The sequence below is a fragment of the Scophthalmus maximus genome, chromosome 15 (assembly GCF_022379125.1).
Source record: "Scophthalmus maximus strain ysfricsl-2021 chromosome 15, ASM2237912v1, whole genome shotgun sequence".
Taxonomy (NCBI): Eukaryota; Metazoa; Chordata; class Actinopteri; order Pleuronectiformes; family Scophthalmidae; genus Scophthalmus; species Scophthalmus maximus.
Window position 1 is genome coordinate 7095500 of NC_061529.1, and position 24996 is coordinate 7120495.

Here is a 24996-nt window from a genome sequence, read left to right on the forward strand (position 1 = left end):
GCTATTCGTATATATTCTTTTACATTTGTTTGTGTATATATTGTATATATTTTGAAAGTGTGCTGTGTGAATCGTGCTGCTGTTACACCGGAATTTCCCAGCTTGGGATAAATGAAGTAACTATCCATCTATCTATTAGGATGCAGCATATCGCGGCCGAACAAGCTGTCAGAACTGTAATAGCAGTTAGATTAACACAACTGTACCATGAGGCCTGAACTCAAAGGGGCCTTCAGAAGAGAGAACTTGAACTTGAGCGAAGTCGACAAAAAAAAAAGAAAGAAGCGGAGGCGCTGTGTCTTTAAGAAGCCCCCACCGTCTGAGAACAGGGGGGGCGTGAGCTGAATCCTGGAACAGCGATTGAAAAAAAAAAAAAAAAAAAGCTCCACCAGTGGACTGTTTCAAGCCCCCCCCCCCCGGCTGAAACCCTGCCTGATTTGTGGGCAATGTTGAGGATGTAGAAAAAAAAAAAAAGAAAAAAAAAACAGAAAAGGAAACCGGAGCGAAGAGAGCGCAGGGGGAGAGACAGGGAGACAACACCGACCGGGTAGCTATGGAGATAGTAGCTTTTCCTGGTCGCTTTCTTTGACAGGTGTCGAGTGGGATAAAACATTAAAAGTACCCGAGCAGCTTCCAAGATGTACGGCAAGGGCAAAGGAGCCGTGGTCCCCTCCGACAGCCAGGCGAGAGAAAAGTGAGTACATTTAAAAAAAAAAAACCCCCAAACAACCGAACAGTGTTGCAGTCACAACAGAGGAGCGGAGCCAACACAAGAGTGATGCTAGGTGGCTAAAGTTGCTAACTGATGCGAGGCTCAGCCGGGTCCCGCCTGGCGAACAACGCAGGCTACGGAGGTTGGGGGGGGGGGGGGGGGGGGGAGGAAGTGATGCTGTTAGTTCATTCGTCGTGTTATGTTTTTATTTATTTCTGCCACTTCTATTACGTATCGCTCGCCCGCCCCACTACCCGGGGCATGGCGTGCTAACTTAGCCCCCCCCCCCGAGCGGCTATGCTACACGAGCCCGTCTCACTCTTTCGTCGTGCGAAAAGAGGCAGCCCGCGGTTAGTTTGGGTCTTTTTGTTTGTTTTGTTGTTTGTTTGGGGGGGGACGACGATCGAAGTTGCACCACTTCCAGGAGCCGGGTGTAGTGCTGCCCGCTCGCTCCCGGACGCGTCTGCACGTGTTTCCAGTACAGTCACGCAGAAAAGGTGTCCCCTCTCTCTCTCCCTCTCTCTCTCTCGCGTGGAGCACGGATGGAGAGATCCCACTTTTGACTTCAGCTTCTCCGTGTGTGTGTGTGTGTGTGAGAGAGAGATAGTGTGTGTGTGACGAACAATGCACTCCGGAGTGACGCGGTGCTTTGTAGCCCCACTTGGCTTTTTGTGTATTCGTAAAAAAAAAAAAAATAGTATTACAGCTGTTTGCGGGGGGGGGGGGGGGGGGGGGGGCTTTGTTACAATGTAGCACCGGAACGTGGTGGCTCCAGAATGATGGTTCCGCCGCGGGTGAGACTCTCGGCTACGCCGGCGACGTCCGCGTGTGTTCGATGCCGCCGCGTAACTTTGGCGGCCCCGCACACGTCCTCTCCACGCAGCCCCGACCTGTGCGACCCGGTGCCGGGAGGAGGAGGAGGAGGAGGAGGGGACGGCGGCGGCGGCGTCGGGCTCCGGACTCTCGTGTTTTGTCAGAGAGAAACTTCGGCGTCGTTAGCTCCGCGAGCCGCGGCTCCTCCACACGATCCCTTTGTCTGCACGTCGATGCCCCCGTTGTTCGCCGGGGAGACGCGCGCCTGTGAAACACCTTCACGATGACGATGATAAAGACACGCAGGGCCCTTTCACGCTGATCTTTCAAAAAAAGAAAGAATAAAAGAAAGATTCATTTCACAATCCTCCATGCACTCGTTTCTGGGGGGAATTAGAAGCCCGCGTCTCTGCAGCGACGGGGGCGGTTAACAAAGCCTCCTGTGTGGACCTAGTTGGTGCAACGCTTTCACTGCAACTTTGTTCGATTTCACTGTGGCCGAGGCATCTCGGTGCTTACACCTTTTGGGTTTACAGATGGTTCCAGGTGAACGAGGCGTAGATCAGAGGCGCGGGAGCCTCCACGCGGGCGGACGCCCGTGGCTTTGTTCCCTCACAGCGGACGGGGTCGAGCACCGGTGGGACATGCCCCCTCTCTCTGGACCAGTCTGCGGCCCGGGCCACCGAGGCGGGACACGGCTGTCAGACTCGTGTGTGTTTCTGCGCGAAGATCAGTGGGCAACCCTTTGCCCCAAAGGCCCATGCCCTCCGCCGCGAACCCATGTTCCTTAATGTCTCCGTCAACCTCTTGACTCTCGCCCCCCCCCGTTCCCTTTTCGCTTCTCCTCAAAAGTCCCTCGATTTCAGCGTTGCATTATTGAGACAGACTGGAGCAGCGACTCTCAGCTTTTGCGTCAGATTTCGAGAGACGGGAGTGGAAAAAGGGGGAGAGACAGAGGAGAGAGGGCGATACGGTGGGTAGACTCATCCATGTTTGAAGAGGGGGGGTTTTGTCGGGAGCCCTCGGGCGGCATGTCAGGTGTGCCGTTGGTGTACGTCGTCGGGGAGATTTGTCACACCGTGGGATTAGAGCGTTTGAACGCGCTAATGTCCCATCACGGATCATAGGAGGCGGCGGCGGGGGCAGGAGGTCAGGAGGTCACCTCACATGGTGTGATGGAGGAAGGACTGTGTCGTCGCAGCATGATAACCGGATGGGGCAGAGCAGAATTCGGAAGCGAGTAGATGGTGTCTCCAGCTATGTGATGTAAAACTTCGCTGTCACCAATTCATGCAACCTCAAAAAACTATGGAGCAAGTGTTGCTGGAGCTGTCTCTTTTTCTTAACCTTCCTTTATGAACATAATTTCACATTCTGGCTGTCAAGATCGACCACCCCCGTCTCTCTTTTCCGCCTTCCATCATGACTTGACTGCTCCTCTGATCCCCTCTACCACCTACTGTTTCTTCCTCCTAAAAAAAATGGGGCATGCCCTCTCTTATGTTCCAGTCAAAACTAATCTTTCTCTCCTCTGTTCTCCACTATCCCGTAGCTTCTCCCTCTTCTTCTTCTCCTCGAACTTCACTTCCTTTTCTATGAGCAAGCTTCTGAGCTTCAATAATGCAGTAGGCCAGGTGCACGCACACGCAGCCCACACACAAAAACACCCATACACACACCACACATAAAAATTTCATTGAAGGGCTGTGGGAGTGGGAGGGAGGGAGGGAGGGGGGTCTGCAGTGTGATCCATACATCCCCAGACATAGGACAAATGTACAAACCCTCCTATAGATGGTTGTACATGTAACCAGGCCAGTAAACCTGCAGTGTACAGGGAGATGCAAACAGTATCAATATTTGAAGCACTTGCATTGTCCCTAAAGTGTCCTGTGAGCCATTCGGAGGCATTTAAGAACTGTTAAAATCAGCAAAGATGGAGGAAAATTGTACCGTAGGCATTCAGGTGTGATTAGTGGCCTGGCAAAGTACAGATGGGTGTGTGTTGTCCAGCCGTGAGGGTGACCTGAAAGTGGCAGTGACTTAAACTCTACACCAGCGGTCACGCAGCGCTTTGTGACCTACAAATTGCCAGGAGCCTCGGAAAGTGGTCAGATTCCCCTGGCTAAATTGGTCAAGTGTGTGTGTGTGTGTTTGTGTGTGTGTGTCTTAGCAGAACTGCAGTGTTTAGCCTCTTAAGGGCATCGGTCAATAGTGAAACAACCAATCGGTCCCGCTGTCTGTGTTGAATTAAAAGAAGTTGATGCAGCAAGGGTGTACTCTCGCTGTTGGATATGTTTTTCTCGTGCAGTATGGTAGATTTAGTTAAAGTGGAATGTTATTAACTAGTGTAAATCCACTTCAGAAAGCTTAGAATTCAAGGCTAGTTGTGCCGTTTGTTCGTTCATCTATGTCTGGATGTCCACTTGCTCATGTATGTTTTGTTATCTAAGCTACTATCTGCAAGAGGGGGCCAACCTCAACTCTGCTCTCTGGGCAGGATGGCTCGCTGTCTGGCCCTGACGAAATTCCTGTTCAAACTGACTTTGTGAACATCGTACACACAGATTTGTGTCTGCAATTGTGGTTTGATGCATACAAGATAAACTGCCAAATTTGCTAAGAATCAGATTACATAAGTACCAAGAAAAATTCAGTTTTCTCTTGATACTGTTAATTTCGTGAACGAAAAACACGACCAAAATCGGATGGTCAAAGACATTTTTTCCATGACTCTGATGAGGCAATAACAAGATGGCACCGGCATGACTAAGACTAGACGATGACAAGATGCCACCAATACCATTGGTCATGATGTGTAACTATATCAGCATGCAATATTAAGACTAAAATGTATTCTTGATTAAAACATAACTTCTTCAAAATCTTTTTATATTTTTGTTGAAGGTGGAAAGAGTAGACAACATTTTTCCTCGTCTTTTAAACATATCATCGGAGATGAAGACTGCGCTAGGGGTCGACCGATATTGCTTTTTCAGGGCTGATACCGACATTTGAAACCAATGTTTGTCTGCAGTTAAAAGTTTTAAAAGGCGTCAACATTTAGAATAATACAAACTCTTCACACAAAACTTTGTGAAAAGCCTTAAAGCTTATGTTTAATTCACAGAACCTTTCGACATGACCTCAACACACAAAGTGCGGGGAGCTATCGGCAGCATTATTTGGAAGTTGAACAAACAAACCACCATGGATGGGACATAGCTAAAGTCCGGAGAGTAGTGACTGCGGCTGCATCAGAGCCAAAGTAGCACAATTATCTTATCGGCAAATCGGCTTTACAAATGGCCGATATCGATGACCTTAAAATTGGTGAATATTGGCGCTGATTATCAGCCAGGCCAATAATCGGTCGACCCCTTGACTGCACACCAACCTGCCAAAATTCTTCCCCATCATGTGGTACCTCGACAAATTTCTCTTCCCGCTTATTTGACTTCTGTTATTGTTTAGTGCTGTCTCAACCTCCAACAAACTATTTTAAAAAGTGTTTTCACTCCGCAGATGATTTGAACCATGGTTCAATTCGATCCAGACTGAGACCACCTCTCTTTGTAAATTTTGGTCCGTTGGTCCGGACCGTTGTCCTAAGCACCCTTCACACCTTATGTTTTGATTCAGATTAAACTGAGAAGTCAAAAGGTCCCGACCAAACTAAACCTGGCTAAAAGTAAAAAGGTGGAGCTTGACTAACGATGGCTAACCTTACATAGACTTTTATCTCAGGACTGAGACTACGACTAAATCTAAAAATTGTTGAACCCTATCTCCAAATGCTCTGTCTCTATTGCACTCTCAACTTTTCTCCGGTTGTTGATGCTGATGAAAGGAACGTTAATAACTTTTAAAGTAAATTTTCATCCTTAAAATAACACAAGAGCATGTTCAACAAAGTAGCGTCTAACCTACGCTAAGCGGAATGGTCATGAGGCCAGATCATAATGGTCATAATGATGGCTATGTCAATGTCCATGTTGTATGTGTAAAGTCTTGAAATGTTGCAGATGCGTTTACTTGAGTTGTTACTTTCTGATTTATATATATATTTTTCTGTTGTTAAAACTGCATGTAATCATAAAATTGTTGAGAAATTACCTCTTCAGCAGAAATGATAATATCCCATAACCCGTTGTTGTTTCTACGCGAAGGACGAGGTGCGATCATGTCGGCTCCGTTTCTACAGTTATTGTCTATTTGCCTATGTATATCTTTTACAGACTAAATTTGCATACTAACAATGCATATTTTAAACATTTGCATACCATTAGCGAGAGAAGGTCAGGCACAGATCATATCTCCAGCAGTTGTTGGCATTTTCTCTTGCTTTCATCTGCTCACCTCATCTTTATCTTGACTTCAAAATTTTTACCATAAATGAAAGTGCATATTAGCCCCTGCTCCCAGAAAAGTGCAGAGTTAATAACTATCCCCCATTTGGACATTTATATTGTGCACATGTATTTATTCATAACTATTTATAGTACACAAGTATAGAATATTAATCAACCGCTAATGCTATATATCCCAATTAGCTTCAGCCAATTTGCAAGACTTTTTCCTAAATGGCCATTCATAAATTAACAGACAAGAATAAATAAAAACACGTATGCCACCATGCAAGACTCTACTGATGTAACGATAGAACATAGTACGATAGAAGAAACATAAAGTAGGGAAAATCCTCTGGACAACTTCACAGAATGAATTCTCAGAAACACTATAGATCTTTAAATAATTTCTAGGTAAAGTGTTGTAATTTATCCTCAGCTGCTCGTTCAGTCAAACATATCTACCTATATTTAATGCATTTGGGAGTGTGTTGTGTATATACTATGACAGTTATTCATAATGTAGTGGATAAAACATACAGTACATCGCCTGACTAACATTATCGCAATATGTGAAATTGAATAGTAACCCCTTTGTCATGATACGTATCGTATCGCCAGAATCACCAACGTACAATAGTGAAGTATGTTTTACACATGCAGGAAATTGACCTCTACACACGCACACACAAACCCCAACCTTTCAGTACCAGTTCTCTAACCCCTTCCTCTGTTTTCTTGAAAGGGCGTTGTACAATTCTCCATAGTTGCATCCTGCTGTGTCATCCTGTCACCGAGCATCACCGGAGCAGATGACGCCTGAAATGTATAGATGGATTCATCGTGAGGAACCTGAGTGCAGTTATTAATCTCATCCTATTTTTAAATTATTTTTTTTTAACATGATGATAGTAAGAGCTTATCACCTCCCCGTTCCAACTCTTTTTTATCATACAACTATATATCATCATAAGAAGTGTAAATGCCCTTAATGCGTTTAAAGAGGCTTCACCTTCCCTCTACACCTCGAAAACAGTCCGGGCGAATGACGGCAACGGAAAAGGCAAAAAGCCCTGTCGGTGGTTAAAAAACAGACCGCACTGATTATCACAAAGCCATGTTTCATTGATCAGCAAATTGACTAATGATGGGGACTATGACACTGAGCTACTGTCCTTCTCATTAGGACCTTATTGGCCTGTCAGAGGACTGTCTGCTCTGGGCACACGGGGCACTGTCATATCCACGCTGCCGGTCGATTGATGGTCCATTAACAGCCTATTAAACACGGCTAAGTGAAGGAGTTAGGAGTACAATGTTGGGCCAATAGGGGTTTCCCCACTCCGCAGCATGGTTCTTGTGTCTGTTAATAGACCCTGGTAGATTGCCGTTCTCAAGTGGGGCTGGCCTGTTGAAATGGCAGTGATTTAAAAGAAAGAAAAAAAGTCTGCCCTGAGCTTTTAAAATGTTGTTGGAATTCGTGAGAACGCTCGTCATGTACAGCTCTTACTGTCAGTGTGTGGTGCGTTCAGTCAGAACGTATAATTTTTATTCCAGTTGCTGAGTGTTTTTTTTAGTTCCCGTTGTGATTTCAGTGTTGGAACAACTTAACTAGCTTCAGAGGTGCTGTTGAGATGACGTGGCTCTTTTTTATTGCATGAAATTATCCAGCAACACAGGAGCCTTTGGTAGTACTCAGAAGCTTTCGTAGAGATGGGAATTGATAAGATTGTATTGATACCTTTGTTGATCCTGCTTATCGGCCCGATTCTTTATCCATTCCCTTAATGATCACATGAAAAAAGCAGGCCTACACAGGTTTTCTCTGATTCTGAACGCTGTGTAGACACAAAGTACGAGAAAGACGAGATGTGTGTGAGACTCAGGTGTGTAGAAGCTCCACTGTTTAACCACCGTGTTTCTCCACAGGTTGAGAATTTACTCGTGGTGGTGGGTGGTGTGGCGGGTGACAGATGTGCATGCAGAGGCTCGTGTCAGAGGGGGGAGAGCGTAACTCAGGTTATTCTCTGTGGCTACAATTAGCAGATTTCCCCTGAGTGACTCGCATGTAGATTGTTGCTAGATGGCTACGCACACAAAGAAGCCTCTGGTCTTAACGGTTACTGCAGCACGTGCAACTCAAACAGGTGTGTAGCGGTTAAAAAAAGATCTATCAATGTTGAAACCAAGTGATTTTATCTACCTGGTCAGGCTGCTCAAGTAGAGCCAGATCTACAATACTTGCTGATTTTTGGTTTTCCTTTAAAACATCTGATACTCCAGTCTGTGTGGTGCTCATGTTTTTTTTTTTTTTTTTTTACAACATTTACCCTCAGTTGCGGATGTGCTGCTCGTTTGAGAATCATTGGCACTGCGCAGTGTGTCAAATACATGGAATTCCTGGAAATTTAAGCCCATTTTGCGTAGACGTCGTCTCAGCATACCGCCGGTGTTTCCACCCTTTGTTGAAAACGGCCATTTTGAATTCCAAATAGCCAATTTGAATTTTGGGCTGGGTTAATCCTAATTTCACAGAAGCAGAACTATATCCTGAGCAGTGTTTCTCATGGTGTCTGTGACAAAAGTGAGGGTGAAATATAACTTTTGTTTTGTTTGCTAAATAACAACAGTGTAAACTACAGTGTCGCATATAAAACCCGTGCTTCAGTGACAATGATGTCACTGAATGTTATGAAGTCCCTCAGTTGAGGTTTAGTTACAACTCTGTACTGCAAAATGTCATGCAATGGATCGAGTATTGATTCAATGTTTAATTTAAATTGCTGATTGGCTGGTCAAACTAGAAATTATGGACACGCGACTCTAAGTAAACAACCATCAAGCTTTCAGCCAACCATAGTATAAATAGTATTATACGTAAGAAAATGGTTCATGTCTCACGGCTCAGGTAGGAGGGCGATAGCTGTAACTCACTAACTAACTAACTAACACCTCGATGCGTTTGCAGGACTGAAATAGTAAGAGGCTGATAGCGCAGTGGTTTTGAGAAATAAAGAAATGGAACTTAACATTTTTTCCCCTTTTGTGTTTCAGGTTAGCGTTATATGTGTACGAGTACCTGCTACATGTGGGAGCACAGAAGTCCGCACAGACCTTCCTGTCTGAGGTAAGAAGGCATTTATTCTCTTGCTCATACCAAGTCCTGACCCTACACGGGGCCTTGATACTGGCTTGTAAAGCCCCTTTTACACAGTTGGCCATATTGCGTCCTTATTCCTCATCACCGTCCTGTATTAGGTAGGAACATGGAGGCACAGACACCGTGGCTGTTGCATTATACTCCTTGCCTCTGATTCTGGAACACTGGCATGCCATCTAAAATCACAATCAATGTTAAGTAAAGTTTCAACTTCCTGCAATGGGTCCGAAAGTCCAAGCTATCCAAAAAAGTGTAACCGAACCATGGTTCAGTTTGATCTGCACCGCGACCACCTCTTTATGTCGGAATACATTTTGGTCCGAGGGACTTCTCACACATGTTGTTTTGGTTTGAACCGAATTGAAAAAATAACGGAGGGTCCAGACCAAACAAGGCAGGTGTGAAAGCAGAAATCTGTTTATTTGTGTCTAATCTCGTGACAGTATAATTAAGGAACTGCTCCGATCGGCCGCATCAGAGGACGTGGGCAAACGAACTATACGATAATTTAAGTTGAAATACTAGTTGGGATGTAGAATAACTTTCTTCATTTCTAAAGCCAAATTTAATATAACCCTTGCTATGGCAGCTATGCTAGCTTTGAGCCCTCTGAGTAATACAATATCAGTCCAAACATGCTAAACATGATTAGAGTGCAAGGTGTAGCATCAATTTTTCATAGGGCAATTCTATAAAGTTACACCTGATCACGTTCACTATTGGCCGCAGTGGTTGTAGATAAGAAGCTGATGTAGTTGTTTGCCGACAGTGTAGACTTGTGTAGTCACAGTGTTGTTTGTTATACATGTCCAAGCCTCCCAATTCCCCCTTCTGGGTGTAGACAGCCTAACGAAGAATGAGCGAGTTATTCCCTAGATTCATGAATGTAAAAAAAAGAGGAACAGGATGGAGACATGACAAAGGGAAGAGGAGCCCAGGAGATGGAGATCAACCGAGTCAGAAAGATGCCTATCTTTAAGTCGGAGGCCATTGACAGTTTGAGACTGACTGATTATATGTTCTTAACCCCTGGACCCGCAGACATAATCCTCTCTCCAGTGGCTGCAAGTGACTCTTCTCTTCTCCTCTTTTCTATTCTCCTTTCCTCTTCCAGATTCGATGGGAGAAGAATATTACATTAGGGGAGCCTCCTGGATTCCTCCATTCGTGGTGGTGGTAAGTTTTGCGTCTCTTCGTTTGTTTTTGTATTTCTATCAATTTAATTTTTTTTTTGTAAACAGATTTTTACAGTATGTTTCACATTGGGTGTGTAGTCCCATTGACAAGACGCACACACGCATTGATAGGGCTTTAGTTTCCATCCTGACCCTACATAATTCATTACTGTCATATGTGCAAAACGTAGCTTCATTATGAGCTTTCATTGTGCGGTGGCTCATGAAAGAGACTCAATTTGATATTTTATATATGAAACACAAAAATAAACATTCAAATATTCAGGTACCTGGAAAAATACTATAAATTAAATATAACTGATGATGCTTGTCCTCATTTGGAATATAAAAAAATGACTTCCAGAGTTGGACAGTCTGCCACACTCTCAGCCTTGGGGTTGACCAGTGTCATTGAGGGTGCGACCCCCTCCCTCCCCATCTTCTACCCTCTCCCCTCCTCCAGCTCTCCATCCTTCACCCCCCCTGTTCCTGAAACAATAGATCCAGATGGTTAGGGAATGGACCCCCCCCCCCCCCCCTTTACTCCCCTCCCCCTCCTCACCCCCTCCTCACCTTTTGTGTTCCCCCACCACCCACTTTTCTCCTTTGTTCACGTGGGAGAGGGATTTTTCGCAGATTAACCCGTTGCATTCCCGGTTCCTTTTGTGTCACCTCTCCATTCGCTGTCTCTTCTCCCCCGTCATCTCTGCCCTTGGTTAAGATTCGACCTTTAGGGTCAACACCTCAAGCACCGATCAGCAGTTTTGCTAATTTTCGGACGTCACCGCGAGAAAGTGAATGACCTTAAAACAACGTTTACAAATAGTTGATCAGGTAACTACAGTAGTTTAAACCCAAGCTGACATATTTAAAGTATAATGATATTTGATGCTGCTTCCTTATTAAGTCCCACTTCATTACTGCACTTTTTTATAATCACTGAGGATTAACTCACAGTTCCAATGTAATATTACTGAATCCTCAACCCTAGGCAGGTTGCTATATTGGTTGAGTGAAGTCCAGATGTCTGTAGTTCTGAGTCTTGATGAATCAAGTTCTTCTCGACTCACTTGAAAAAAGTAAGCGGAGCTCTGCGAGCTGAAGATTGAGCGACGGTCTGAGCCATGTCAGAAGATAATCAGAGCAGAACCTAATTGGCTTCTGACACATTTGGCACCAGATTCAGCTAATTAAGTTTGTGTCAGCAATTTAGTAGTTTTTTTTGGGGGGCTGGTGATATTTTCTCATTGTCAGTAAATGCTGTTAAAACACGAAAAACATAACCATAAACTTTCACCTTTAAAAAAGGTAATATAATTTTCTTACACAACTGGGCTCTAGTTTTTAGCAGATGTTCCTTAAACAGGAGTGACTGGTGTATATTTTTGGGTCACATTTTGGTGTTTTCAGGAGCAGGACAGTATGTGGGACCGACTCAAAAAAACCAAAAACACATATTGAGCACAAACCTCTGCCAAGGCTGATCAATCACCCTCGTTATGGTGAAGAATCCTTCAGAAAATTTCCTGAATCCAGGTTTTCGGGTCTGGATCCCTCCCAAAATGTAATCACCTGTTACCTTGGAGGAGACCTATCTTTGATTTTAAAAATCCGTCCATAACTTGAGGAGTAATCCTGCCAACAAACAGACAAAAGAACCGAACCAATCACATTACTTTCTCGGTGAATGTAAATAGCAGGTGCAACAGTAAGTGTCTTTAATGTGTTTTTAATAGTTTTTGGACAAAATAACGATGTCAATGGGACAAAGAAATCAGCTTTTTAGTTCCTTTAGTGCGTCCTTTGCAAAACTGGTTTTAGGACCTATAGTAATTTCCTTGGATTTGTTGACAAGAAGAAGATATAGTACCAGCCTCATCTGTTATATCAATTTAAAAAATAAACTCACTTGAGGTCAAGCTTTACTCCATGTCCAAAACTATATCATTGAAAATACTAATAGGAACCGATGTGATCATTCATTGTTCCCCTGAAGGAAAAGTCTCTCTTTTTACTTGCCCCCTCCTCAGGAATATCAGAGCACAGCTTCGGCCAAAGGAAAAACTGACATTAGTACTGTACATATTACAGATGAACAAATGTTTAACAACCTGTGGATGTAAAATCACACACTTGTAAATATACTCTTAAATGGTCTTAAAAAGTACAGTGTGACTCTCACCTCAGGGGTTGGTCTCTGCTGAGTCAGAAGAATGAACGTCAGGCCTATAGAGCACCATCAGCAATATGAGACCAAGGACATGTTTTAACAAAAGGAAGAGAAAAAAAAGAAGGAATAGAATAATAATTTGAAAGTACACAAGGCTGGTTAAGTCTAAAGAATAAGTGTAATGTTCTTGTTCAATCAAGGACCACAAGGTTCTTTCTTTGCTCATATTGAGAAATGCTGCAGAAAAATACAATATTGAATAGAAAGAATAAACTTATATTACATTGTAAAAAGTACTATACTATACTACTGTACTATATATTATACTTTAGAGGTTAAGTAACCTTTTTATATCACGTCTTTTAATTATAGGAGAAGTAGTCGAGGAAAGAAGAAAAAAAAGTCTCATCCTTCTGTTCTCTCCATTTCATTTACACTAGTCCACTTGCTTTTAAGCATTTCTCCCAGTTAATGTGTCCTTAAGGGACACGCTGACACTAATCATGTGTGCTGCCCTGTAGCTTAGCCATGCACTCTGACCTTCTCAGGTCAAGTGAGAGTACAAGTCAAGTTTCGAGGTTAAAATATCGCTTAAGTTCCACTTCATCTGCTCAAGATGACTGGAGCTGCTTTCAGACGTGCACCGTAGTCCAGAGATTGCCTGAAAATTTTGCGGAGTATGTGACAAAAGTATACGTGAGGAATGTCCACAAATGTTCCTCGGGACATTTTCCGTAACTTTCTCTACCCGCCCCCCCCTAGTAAAATTTCCGGAAAATGTCAGAACTCTGTTGAACTCCCAAACAAAACTTAAGCTACGTCTGAGCAACATTTGCGAACATTTGCACATACGGTCCCTACCGGAGAAGTTCATGAAAATGTCCCCACTTAAATCCATGTCTTAAAGCAGCTTTGGTCTCATGAAGTACAGAAATATATGAATAATTCCAGATGTTAGGGATCAACATGTCTGCGTGCATTGCAGTTTGCCAGCGGGACGTGAAGTGGCTGCCTGACGATGCTTCTCGTTAGCCGAGTCGCTGTTTCGCTTAGTTTACGTCACGTCCACTAAATCAATGCACAGAGACTGATTGAGTTAAGACCTCGGAGACATGTAGCACGCAGGCAGTTAGTGGTGTTGTTTTAAGGTAGGTGTGTGTGTGTGTGTGTGTGTGTGTGTGTGTGTGTGTGTGTGTGTGTGTGTGTGTGTGTGTGTGTGTGTGTGTGTGTGTGTGTGTGTGTGTGTGTGTGTGTGTGTGTGTGTGTGTGTGTGTGTGTGTGTGTGTGTGTGTGTGTGTGTGTGTGTGTGTGAGATTAAATATACCGCGACAGAAGTCTGTATGGTAACAGTTGATGTATACGTGTGTCAGATCTATTTGTCTGTTCTTGTATGGATCAAATTAAAAGCAAATTCTTTCACAGTGAGGCCATTTACCAGTCAACACTTGTACAGGAGGGTAGTTAAGGACTTCACTGTCGGCAGCAACAGTTAAAGTTAGAAATGGATTCAGTCAATGAAAGTGTGTGTGTGTGTGTGTGTGTGTGTGTGTATGTATTCTAAGAGAGTGAGAGGTTGATTGAGGGGGCGACACTGGCATTGTGGCCCTCTTACAATGATGCTCAAGTGCGTAAGAGGCAGTTTAAGAGCGCTATGGAGATAATGAGAGAGTTTGAATTGGTTATGAATAGCTGTTACACATTTGGTTGCATTGCTCTGTTTTGTAACCTTTGACCTCTTCTCTCTCTGCCACCCCCTCCCCTCTATTTCAGTGTATTCTGGGATTTGTATTGTGCGGCTCCAGACCGAAGGGAGACATGCGAGCACTCCAGTGAGGCCAAGGCCTTCCACGACTATGTAAGTGACAGATGGCCGCTGCATGCTGCCACTTTTTCTACTTCTTATATATACATCACTGTCTTTACACATGGTGGACTCTGGTTTTTGTTTCCTTTTGTTTGTTGAAACTGTACATATTTTATTTTCAAGGTCAAGTGTGTAGGAGAATCTTGAGGTTGCATCCACAAGAAGCGGGTAGAGGATGTTGTGCACCTCAAGGACAACTGGACAGTGAATATAATAATTTGCAGTTTTGTCCATCAAACTATAGAGAGTTTGAAAGTTTCTCCAATGTCTAAAGAAACCAGCTCAGTGGAAAATATTCAACTGCCCTATGAAATCACGCCAGTGTTGGAAGGATGTAGGACTAAAATTTAGAATTATTTTCACAATAGATTAATCTACAAAAGAAAATTGTCCTGGAGTTTAAGTTGATGTCCCAAATTCCTTGTTTTGTCTGAAGCAACACTTCAAAACTTCGGAGTTAATCAGTTAAATATCTCACAAATCAGAGACGTGCAGCAAATCCTCACAGTTTAGAAAGTAGAACTAGGGAATGTTTTGCCTTATCTGCTTGAAAAATGATGACCGATTAGTTGATGGCTAATCAATCAACTAATCGTTTCAGCTTTTAATTAAGTTGTGTCAACCCAAACACTCCTAATTCCTGAAGTTACATCAATAAATGATCAGGGATGTGCTGCTTTTGTCCAGTGTCAGTGTTGTGTTGGTGCTCTCCTGCGAGCCACAGTTTCTAAACTAGTTTAGAGAAACAGATCTTTTGACTACAACCACCGGAAACATCATCACTGGCTGCAGTGTGGTGCTGCCTGACCACACAAACATCCAAAAGTGAAACTTAACAGTGCATCATCATACATGACTCGTACGTGAAGATTAGAGAGATGTGAAGTGAGAGGACCAACTGATGTTGGACTCAGTCCTGTACTCCAATTTAAAAATTCTTCATTGTAACGATCTCTTTCATTTGACCTATTATAGAAAAGTATGGCTCCTCTGGTTTGTGTTTTTAAACTTTTCTCAGCACCGTAATATTTTGCTAACGCTCCTGGGAGTTTTTGTTCTCTTCCCTCCTTGGAAGGTTGTGTGGACACAGACACATTATTGATTAATCAGCCATAATATTATCTTGATTAATTATGTGATGTACAGTGTCCAAACTGTCCAAAGAGTCCGATAAGCTGTCGAGAACCCAAACAGATCACAATTACTATGATATTAAAGAGAAAAGCGACTGGATTTAGGTGGGAAAATCACAAATATGTGAGTTATGTTTTTTGTTTTTATTTTGAGTATTGGGAAAAGTTTTTATGTGTCCTTGCCGAATTTTAGATGCCCTCGAGCGCTTAAAGGAGAAATTAAGTTTAATGTTTATTTTTTAATTCTTGCTGCACAATCATGTCAGAGGTCAGCTAAGGAACTTCTGCTCATCTATTGTTTGCTGTCACATAGAGTCCTATTAATAACAACGTCACAATCGCAATCCTGCATAACAATAATAATAATACTAATGTAAGAAGTGTGTGTGTGTTTTTTTGTTTTTTTTTAACTGTCAGGGCCAAGCTGTAACTGTATCCTTTTGTGTGTAAATGTCATGTGTTGTGATTGACACTGTGCGTCTGTCTTCAGCCTCTCCTCTCTGGCCAACTGTGTGTGTGTGTGTGTGTGTGTGTGTGTGTGTGTGTGTGTGTGTGTGTGTGTGTGTGTGTGTGTGTGTGTGTGTGTGTGTGTGTGTGTGTGTGTGTGTGTGTGTGTGTGTGTGTGTGTGTGTGTGTGTGTGTGTGTGTGTGTGTGTGTGTGTGTGTGTGTGTGTGTGTGCTGTATAGTGTGGGGAGATAATGGAATAGAGTTCTAATCCGGTAATCCCAGCACTGGGCTGAGGCTAAGCCAGGGATTTGTGTGTGTATGCAAGCATGCGTACGCACATGCGTGTGTGTTTGTATTTTTGGACAGGGGGCATCTTTGGCAGTCAGCCCAAAGAAGGAGGGTAAAGGGGCTCACACCCTCAGTGCCAGCCAGCATGCCAGTTAACCCTCTGTGTGTGTGTGTGTGTGTGTGTGTGTGTGTGTGTGTGTGTGTGTGTGTGTGTGTGTGTGTGTGTGTGTGTGTGTGTGTGTGTGTGTGTGTGTGTGTGTGTGTGTGTGTGTGTGTGTGTGTGTGTGTGTGTGTGTGTGTGTGTGTGTGTGTGTGTGTGTGTGTGTGTGTGTGTGTGTGTGTGTGTGTGTGTGTGTGTGTGTGTGTGTGTGACATGTTTGCTTGTAGTCTGTTTCTAACAGTGATAAAGCCAAGGAGACGGGAAGGGTTTAATTTTGGCTCCGGCCCCCTGAAGCAAGTCTCAGAGCTCAGGTCCTTTTTCTGCTGGTCTCAAAAGAACGAGTCGGTTTGAGGAATCGGTAGGGGGAAAAAAAGAATTCACCCCACCTCAGAAGAATGCCTTAGTCTTTTGAGGATTGCTAGATTGCAAGCCAGCATTTAAGAAGCATTATCACAGTTCTCGCTGCTGGATGCAGAGACGCAGCGAAGGTTCATGGTTACTATTGAGACTTTTTACTCAAGTCCTGACACTGGTTAAGAAACTAATGTCGAGGCTGTTATACTGTCACGTCAGACTGATGTTGTCGTTATTTGATGTTGAGTTTTGGGTTTATCATTGCATATTGCAATTGTGTAGTTGCTTTAAGCATCTGATACACACAATTTCATATCAATATTTGATCTGTTTTTAATTAATCTAGCTCTGCAGACTTTTTAGTTTAGTTGAGGCTTAAATGGCTGATCATATCTTAAATATGGTATTTACTGGTCTTATTTTTAAGGGTTTGAGCACCTCATTTTTCATTTGATGATATTTAGTTGAAGGAAAACAAAAGATAAAGTTAATATACTCTCATTTAACAGATGAAATTACAACCAGTAGTTAATGTTGTGTTACAGAAGCCTACATGTCCTCTAACTTAACTTTATGCAAGTATCTTATCTCCTGCATTAATAGATGACAATACACTACATGCCATACATTATTCAAACATCATGTCATACAACAATTAATTTGCCGGTTTGGTTTTATTAGTTAATTTTTTAATCCGTCTTTAATCCCAGTAAACCATTAAGGTTTTGACTGAAATGCTCTCCTGCATCTCTCTGTCCCATTTCCATTACACACTTCCATCCTCAATTTCAATACAGTCATTTCAAATCTGGAGATCGCTACTGTCCGAGGGGACGACAGATAATCCTACAGATTGGTAATGGAAAAGGAAAAAAGGAAAAAGTGCTATTTTTACAGACTTTCCTCATATCTTTAATTACAAAATACTACAGAGTTTTGAGGAAATTTGTCAGTGGAGGTGGGAAGAAGAGCAAGCGGGACAAGGAGGGGCTTGAGAGAATTGATGCTTTGTGCGGTTTCAAATCTTAACATCAGAAATATTTAATGCTATTAACAGAGATGTAAAATCTTTTTCACTTAATTATGAAACTGTAGCTGGACAAATTTGACTGCTCGCAATGGGCAGTTAAAAACATAGTTGTGTTTACATCATGTATTAAGTTGACGAAAGTTGGTGCACGCAGATCTGATGCTTCTGCCGTTTTCCGTTATGTTCTCATCGCATTCATGTACGTAATGTTAACTGTTTTTTATCTGCTCTTCAATCTTTTTTTCCACAACTTCCTTCATTTGTGTCACACTCTCACCCTTCTCCTCTTTTTGTCTCTGTAGCTTTTTGTGCGGCTCCAGCCGGTTCACATCATCTTTTTATGTTGGAGCAACTTGTGGTTTTCTCTGCGACACCCCCACATCTGCACAACCCCCCCCCCCCCCCCCCCCCCCCCCCCACATCATTTTGTCTCTCGTTAACCCAACACACAATTCTGTCCTCTCTCATCTCTCCCGTCTCACTCGCCTTATCGCTCTCTCCCACTCTCCAACTCTCCTCCTCTATTACTCCCGCTCTCCTTCCCTATCTCTTCCCTGACCCCCCTCCCTCCCTCACCACCACCACTACCTCTATTCCCGAGAGAAGATTGATTGGCTAATCTAGCTGTTTACCCACAATGCCTAGTATTGCTGAGGAGGAGAGGGCAGTGTAGACAACAAGAAGACACAACCAGGAGACAGTTGAGGTATTTGAAAATGGAGCTGAGTGGGCAAATGTCAAAACCGAGAGAAAGAGAGCTTAAAATAGAGTAACTGTCGGTGATCTGTTTGTGTGTGTGAAGCCAGATGCCTATAGGGGAAATTACTTCTTACATTTATTCAAACTGCACGTTTCTTCTAAAATCACCCTTGGGTTACTTTTATTAGATTTAGCTTTTGAGTTAAGAGTAATTACCTATTCTGCCAAAAATATAGTTGCATGCATTCTGTCTTAACTGTATTTGGCCTCTTCTCTGCCACCAGAAGAATCAGTGTAATGGAAAAAGTGAGAAGAGTCTCCATTAAACTTGATAATTAGCTGTGCGATAAAAGTTTTGGAAAAACTGCAATACATGTGTTGCACAACCTTAAGTGCTGTTACACCATCAGGACTAACTTCATTTCAGACTAATATAAAACAATGTGAGAGATCACAAAGTAGCAACACACAATATAGAACTGCTGTTACAAGTCCTGAATTCAGTACAAAATATATAAATATATTTTAGATACCAAACATAAAACTGCCAATTTCAGAATAATTTCCGTTATGTTATCGGATCATGATTTTTGATGCATCAGTATGCACATCACCTTAATGCTGTAGATGTTAAAGGAGGGTCTTATTTTAATGACTTCATTTGCTGTAGTCATCTGTATTAGGGAGAAAAGATGAAACATCCGTCTTCTCGCGGTTCACAGTTGTGCTCAGTTCTCATCATGTTCCCGTCTTTCTGCCTCTCTGCCTTCTCTTCTGGAGTGTTGGCTAAGTGGATGTTGTGTCTATTGCATGTATTAGTGCTGTCATCGTGTGTGTGTGTGTGTGTGTGTGTGTGTGTGTGTGTGTGTGTGTGTGTGTGTGTGTGTGTGTGTGTGTGTGTGTGTGTGTGTGTGTGTGTGTGTGTGTGTGTGTGTGTGTGTGTGTGTGTGTGTGTGTGTGTGTGTGTGTGTGTGTGTGTGTGTGTGTGTGTGTGTGACGTGCCACGTGCCACGTGCCAGTGTAGGGGGGGAGAGAGAGAGAGAGAGATTGTTTGTTTGTTTGTTTGTTTGACGTGACAGTGAGCGTAGCAGCCGTATCCTGTTGCTTCAGCGCAAAACACACTGTTTTGACTGGGCTGATAAATTAGCCAGATCACCACAGTCAGCTATTTTTCCTCCCGTCTCCACACAACTCTCACTCTCTCCTATCCTCCCTCTCTCCTCCTCCCTCTCTCCCTCCTCCCTCTCTCTCTGTGCGCTCAGGACAGCAGGTCAAGGAGACGGTGATGAGGTACATATCGGTGTGAACCAGAATGTAGATTAGTACTCTCTCCAGGCAGGGACGAACACATACACACACACACGCAGACACACAGGCACACGCACACACACACAGATACATTGGCCATCTCTTCGTGCCGCTCCCCCTCTCTCCATCCAGTGTTGTTTCTGTCTTTATCCCCATGAAAGGTATCAGGCAGAGGTCAATAATGTGTTGAGCACTATTGATCTGTACGGTAGGTCCTATGGGTGAGGGAGAGGAAGAGGAAAATGGAGAGGGAGGGATCAATGTTTTCCTGTATAGCCCATCTACATACTGTACTGTACGAGCCAATCAGATCATTAGTCTTTTGTTCCCTGATAGACTATTCATCACCATCGTGGGCTCGTACCGAGGAGGAAAAAGTTAAGCGCAACAGGGTCGGGCCGCCACAGAAGGTGTATCAAGACGTCGGCTAGTTTGAAATATTTTTGCCCACAAAGACGACATCGTGGTGCCACAGAGGGGTGGATGAGGTTTATTACACGGTACTTTGGGTTGTCGCGATTGAGGCTGAGCGAATGTTTGGGAATCAAAGGTTGAAGCTTTTATGTTCCATGTCTGCTGTTTTTTTTTTTTTATTTGGGCCTGAAGCTCTACACCAGCTTCTTCCACAGACCAAAATCAGATAAGTAGCCACAGTAGAAATTACCTCAACATAAGAGCTCGCAGCCAATTGATGCCTGCCTCTGTGTAAAAACATGTCAGTTACATCGACCACTTAATTTCTGGTGAATTTCATGTCCCAACTAATGACAGATTTTCCTGATTAATGATTATAGAAACTGTCAGAAAACAATGAAAAACGGTTTTCGTACGTTCCCACAGTCCAAGTTGTTCTTTCCCACCAACAACCCTCAACGGTATTTTCTTTTAATATTACATAAGAAAAAGACAAGAAGGAAATGTCCACATTCGAAGAGCTAGCAAGCATCAGTTATTTCTTTATTGCATTACACTGTATAAAGAAATGCTCAGGTTAACAGTTCTCCGCCCAGAACAACTGAAGCCACGGCGATGAGCTACAGCCCAGGCCTGCAGTCCAGATACTGTATTATTGATAGCCACGCAGCACAAAAACTTTTCCAATATTATTTTTTGCAGACGTAGCTCTGGGATGTCGTGTTTGAGCAGCGCTGCTGAGGAAGGCCATTAAAATATGGTTTACAGTTTAAACAGTGTAAATATTCCCAGACATTTGAAAATGTGTCCCATGGGTTTTGTTGAACTTTGAGCCAGACTCAATGAAAGAGACGTATTCTTATGCTTTCTGCCGCACGTCAGGCATTAAAGCCCTTTTCAAGTTGTGCTGCCACCCAGCGCTTCCCTTTTTCACCGCGCGAGCTCCTTCATTAACAGCCTTTTCCATACGTTCAGCCTGACAATGAATAATTCAACACAAACTACAAAACTCCCATGTTCATTATATCAACTAATTAGTGCAGTGTTAATGTCTGCTCCTGACTGCGCTGTCTTCTTGAACTCATTTCTTTTGCGGACAGGTGCATTTTTTGTTGTTGTTGTTGTTGTTGTGTCTGCATCAGCCGTCACCGTTTACCCACAGCAATATGAACAAAACAGATTCCCGCAGATTCATTTTCTCTGTGAATCAAGTTATTCTGATTCAAGGAGGCAGTGTTCGTCGCAGGGTTTTCTGACAGTCTCCTACTTCTGAGCCCCAGAGTGGAAATAGGAAAGGTAGATATAGGCGGTACTGTGGGTGCCGCTACGAAAACTAAAAAAGCTCTGTTGGATCCTTTTGTATTTCCCCAGGCCAGATGGTTTTAATAAAGAGCGACTGCATACTAAATCTACCTTACGCTTTGCTGGTGGCAACTGCGCTCTCTGTGTGCTTTTAGTTTGCATTCGGTTTCAGTCAGCAAACGGAGGACTCACCAGCATATCGCCGGTCATTAATAGTCTCGAACAATAATGTGACCAAGTGATGGATAGTGAACAAAATCTCTCTCCTTGTAACATTATCTCCATTAGTTTTTTTTCTCCTCTATCGCCATTTCTTCCCTCTTCTGCCTCACTCTCGCATCTTCTAACTCACTCTCCTCTATCTCGCTCTTGTGCCTTCTCTCTCTCTCTCTCTCTTTTTTTCTCACTCTCCAGCATCTTCTTATCCTCTCTCTCTCTCCCTCTCTCTCTTTCTCTCTCTCTGCACTCCTGGAGCGGGGGATGCCAGGGGGACAGAGTGCAGATAGGACCTGTCTCCATAGCAACAGCTTCTGCAAGCTGCTGACACCCTACTGGGGGAGGCTGAGGGGAGGAGAGGTTGTGATGGGGAGAAATAGTACAGGGGTTGGGGCACAGGGAAGGTGTGTGTGTGTGTTTGTGTGTGAGTTCATGCGCGTGTGTGTGTGCGTGTGCTGGGAAAATAAGTGAGGAGGGTCAAGGAGAGGAGAAAAGATGGAGAGAAAAGTGTGCAGAAGACGAGGGTGAGGGAGATGGATGAAAGAGAGAGGGAGGGAGGATGGAGAAGGAGAAAAAGGCAGCCGACCCTGCTTCTTCCCCAGGGACTCAGTGGCCTGCTCATGTTCACTAGCAGAATTAGCATAAAGATGGGGGAGGTGTGTGTGTGTGTGTGTGTGTGTGTGTGTGTGTGTGTGTGTGTGTGTGTGTGTGTGTGTGTGTGTGTGTGTGTGTGTGTGTGTGTGTGTGTGTGTGTGTGTGTGTGTGTGTGTGTGTGTGTGTGTGTGTGTGTGTGTGTGTGTGTGTGTGTGTGTGTGTGTGTGTGTGTGTGTGTGTGTGTGAGAGAGAGTCAGTTCGTCTGGAGAGGAAAAAGGACAACGAGTGTATTTGTGTATATGCGTGTAATTGGTAGTATGCGTTGTTGTCCAAGCATACAGTATATGTCACATGGCTGTAGTGTGTTCGTTAGGTGTGTGTGCTGGTGGAGCAGTGGATGCGTGAGTGTGTGTGTGTTTGTCAGAGTGACTCCCTCCCCTGGGTCTTAAACCCCCTCCCTGTTCTGGGCCTGTAGCCTGTGGTTCTCCCCTGTCTGCCTCTCTGTACTGAAGGCCTGCACTTTATGAGCCTGTGATGCAACTCTTTGTCTCTCTGTGTGTGTGTGTGTGTGTGTGTGTGTGTGTGTGTGTGTGTGTGTGTGTGTGTGTGTGTGTGTGTGTGTGTGTGTGTGTGTGTGTGTGTGTGTGTGTGTGTGTGTGTGTGTGTGTGTGTGTGTGTGTGTGTGTGTGTGTGTGTGTGTGTGTGTGCGTGCTCTCGTGCTTGCGTGTGTGTTTGTTCGGTGCTTATGTAAGCACTCTGAACATGCGTCTCTGTCTATGTGTGTTGACAAGAATACAGTTATATCATATTTAACTCCCGGGCTGAATCATTTACCCCCCCTTTCTTATCCTACATTCTAGTTTTATTCTTTGTATTTTGTTTGACTGACGTAAAGGAGATTGGAAACCGCAGTATTGTTGTCACATGTGATCTTATGATGTAGTCAAGCAGCTGCTCTCATCAGGATTAACTTGTTTTTTGCTTTTCATAATCTTCGGCTCTCCAGCCTTAAAATATCTCATACGTCTTCATTTTAGAATTTGCATATAACTGTAAATGTCGTATTTCATGATCTAATAGTAGTACTGTTGTAAATTATGAATTCATTGTTAAAAAATTCTCAATACAAAAAAATACAATAATTAATAATAGAAAAAAACATTGTGTGTGGCCTGCTTTGAAAGTTCAGACAGTAATTGGTTAGTTATATTTGAATGAAGTGATGCTTTCCAATATTATTTGTTCCTTTGCTTTCTTAAAACCGCATCTATCTTAATATAAAACAGCATCACATTCGCTGATGACTTCTTACTGTTTATATGTAAATGCGTGTCTCACAGTTCTGACCATTAGATGTATGAACGACTTCATCAATTTATGTGAATTAATCGATCAAAGTCATAGTTAATTTACAGAACCGTTGATAAATTCTAATTTGAAACTAAAATAAATATTTTTGGTTAAATTGGTGCATTGAATCTACCAAAATCCTCAAAACCCTGATATTTACAAAAGGACCATTTGTGAACAAATCCTACACTGTGAGGTTGAAATATTTTAATAAAAAATATTACCTGTGTATAAATTACCATAAGACACTTTTCAATATATTGCAGATCAATTGAACATTACCTCAGAAGCATTTAGATCCATGTTGGTGTGGTTATTTGCATGCGTGTTGTATTTGGATGAACTCAGCTCTTCCTGATACCCTGGCACCTCCTGCGTATGTATATCTTCAACCAATGATTGAGTTCGAGCTTATTAATTTGCACAGGGGGAGAACACAGGAAATGTAGATATTTAATGGGTTAAAGAAAGATAATCAACCAGGACACCACACATATGAAGAATATTTTTTGCGTAATTTTCACCTTGAACCCACAAAACGAGGTGATGTGGTTAATGTCGTTCTCTCTTCTCCTCTTCTGTCCACCACAGAGATGAAAGAACAGTTTAAAGGTTATAATTGAATACTCTTTTCTGAATTAACCATTAAACTATAGATGGGAGTGGGGGGAGGTCCTGTGATTGCAGGTGCAGACACTGCCCCCTGTAGTAATTCGGTGGCCAGTGCATCATGTATGTAGATATTAAATGAGCATTCAGACACAAAACACCAAATTTAATCAATGCATTTCTTTCGTTGTTTCAGAGCGCAGCGGCAGCACCCAGCCCAGTGATGGGCAACATGCCCCCCAACGACGCCATGCCCGGTGGCCCCATGCCCCCAGGCTTCTTCCAGGTATGGCCCACCCCGACTCTGTCACTTTCCTATACACTTCTCCATCTCTCCATCAAACCCACCTCTCTTATATCATGAGTGTCTGTCTGCCAACCATTGATGCATCAATGTCTTGGAAAACACATGATTTAAAGTTTATGCGGCATTTTCTCATTCTTTGATTTCTTTCTCCGGTACTGGGACGATTGTGTCGTATGTCTTAACACTTTAATCCTAACCCTAACCCCTATTTAAATTCAGTTCTGTTTTTAAAGTATTTTGAAGAAGACGACGCCCCCTTGCCTACTAATGACAACTTAATTCTTTTCACAATTCACCAAAATTAGAGTAACCTTTTTTTCTTTTACCTGAAAAAACAGATCTTTTGTACTTGCTGGTTTACCTGCCATACTGAGTTTTGGTGTTTTAATGGCAAACACGTCAGTCTGGCATCTTTTCCACAACAGTTTGTTATCGGCTGGTTTATTGTTCTGTGACTTTTCTCAACTAAAGTCTGAAATCAGTAAGTGAGTTTGATCACATGACACCAGGGTTACAGTTTGAGTCTCCTAACTTTCCCACA

General features: G+C 43.2%; 1 protein-coding gene across 2 annotated transcripts in view; it reads left to right on the forward strand.

Annotated features, from left to right (window-relative positions):
• The first annotated feature begins 422 nt into the window (after positions 1 to 422).
• Positions 423 to 24996, forward strand: part of zgc:110158 (uncharacterized protein LOC553590 homolog) — a 36214-nt gene continuing 11640 nt past the window's right edge. For both annotated transcript variants that reach the window (XM_035610091.2, XM_047337612.1), the window contains exons 1-5: positions 423 to 694; positions 8929 to 9001; positions 10149 to 10210; positions 14150 to 14234; positions 24345 to 24434. In XM_035610091.2, the coding sequence (XP_035465984.1) occupies positions 639 to 694; positions 8929 to 9001; positions 10149 to 10210; positions 14150 to 14234; positions 24345 to 24434 (366 nt within the window). In that variant the 5' untranslated portion in view covers positions 423 to 638. The remainder of the gene's footprint in view (positions 695 to 8928; positions 9002 to 10148; positions 10211 to 14149; positions 14235 to 24344; positions 24435 to 24996) is intronic.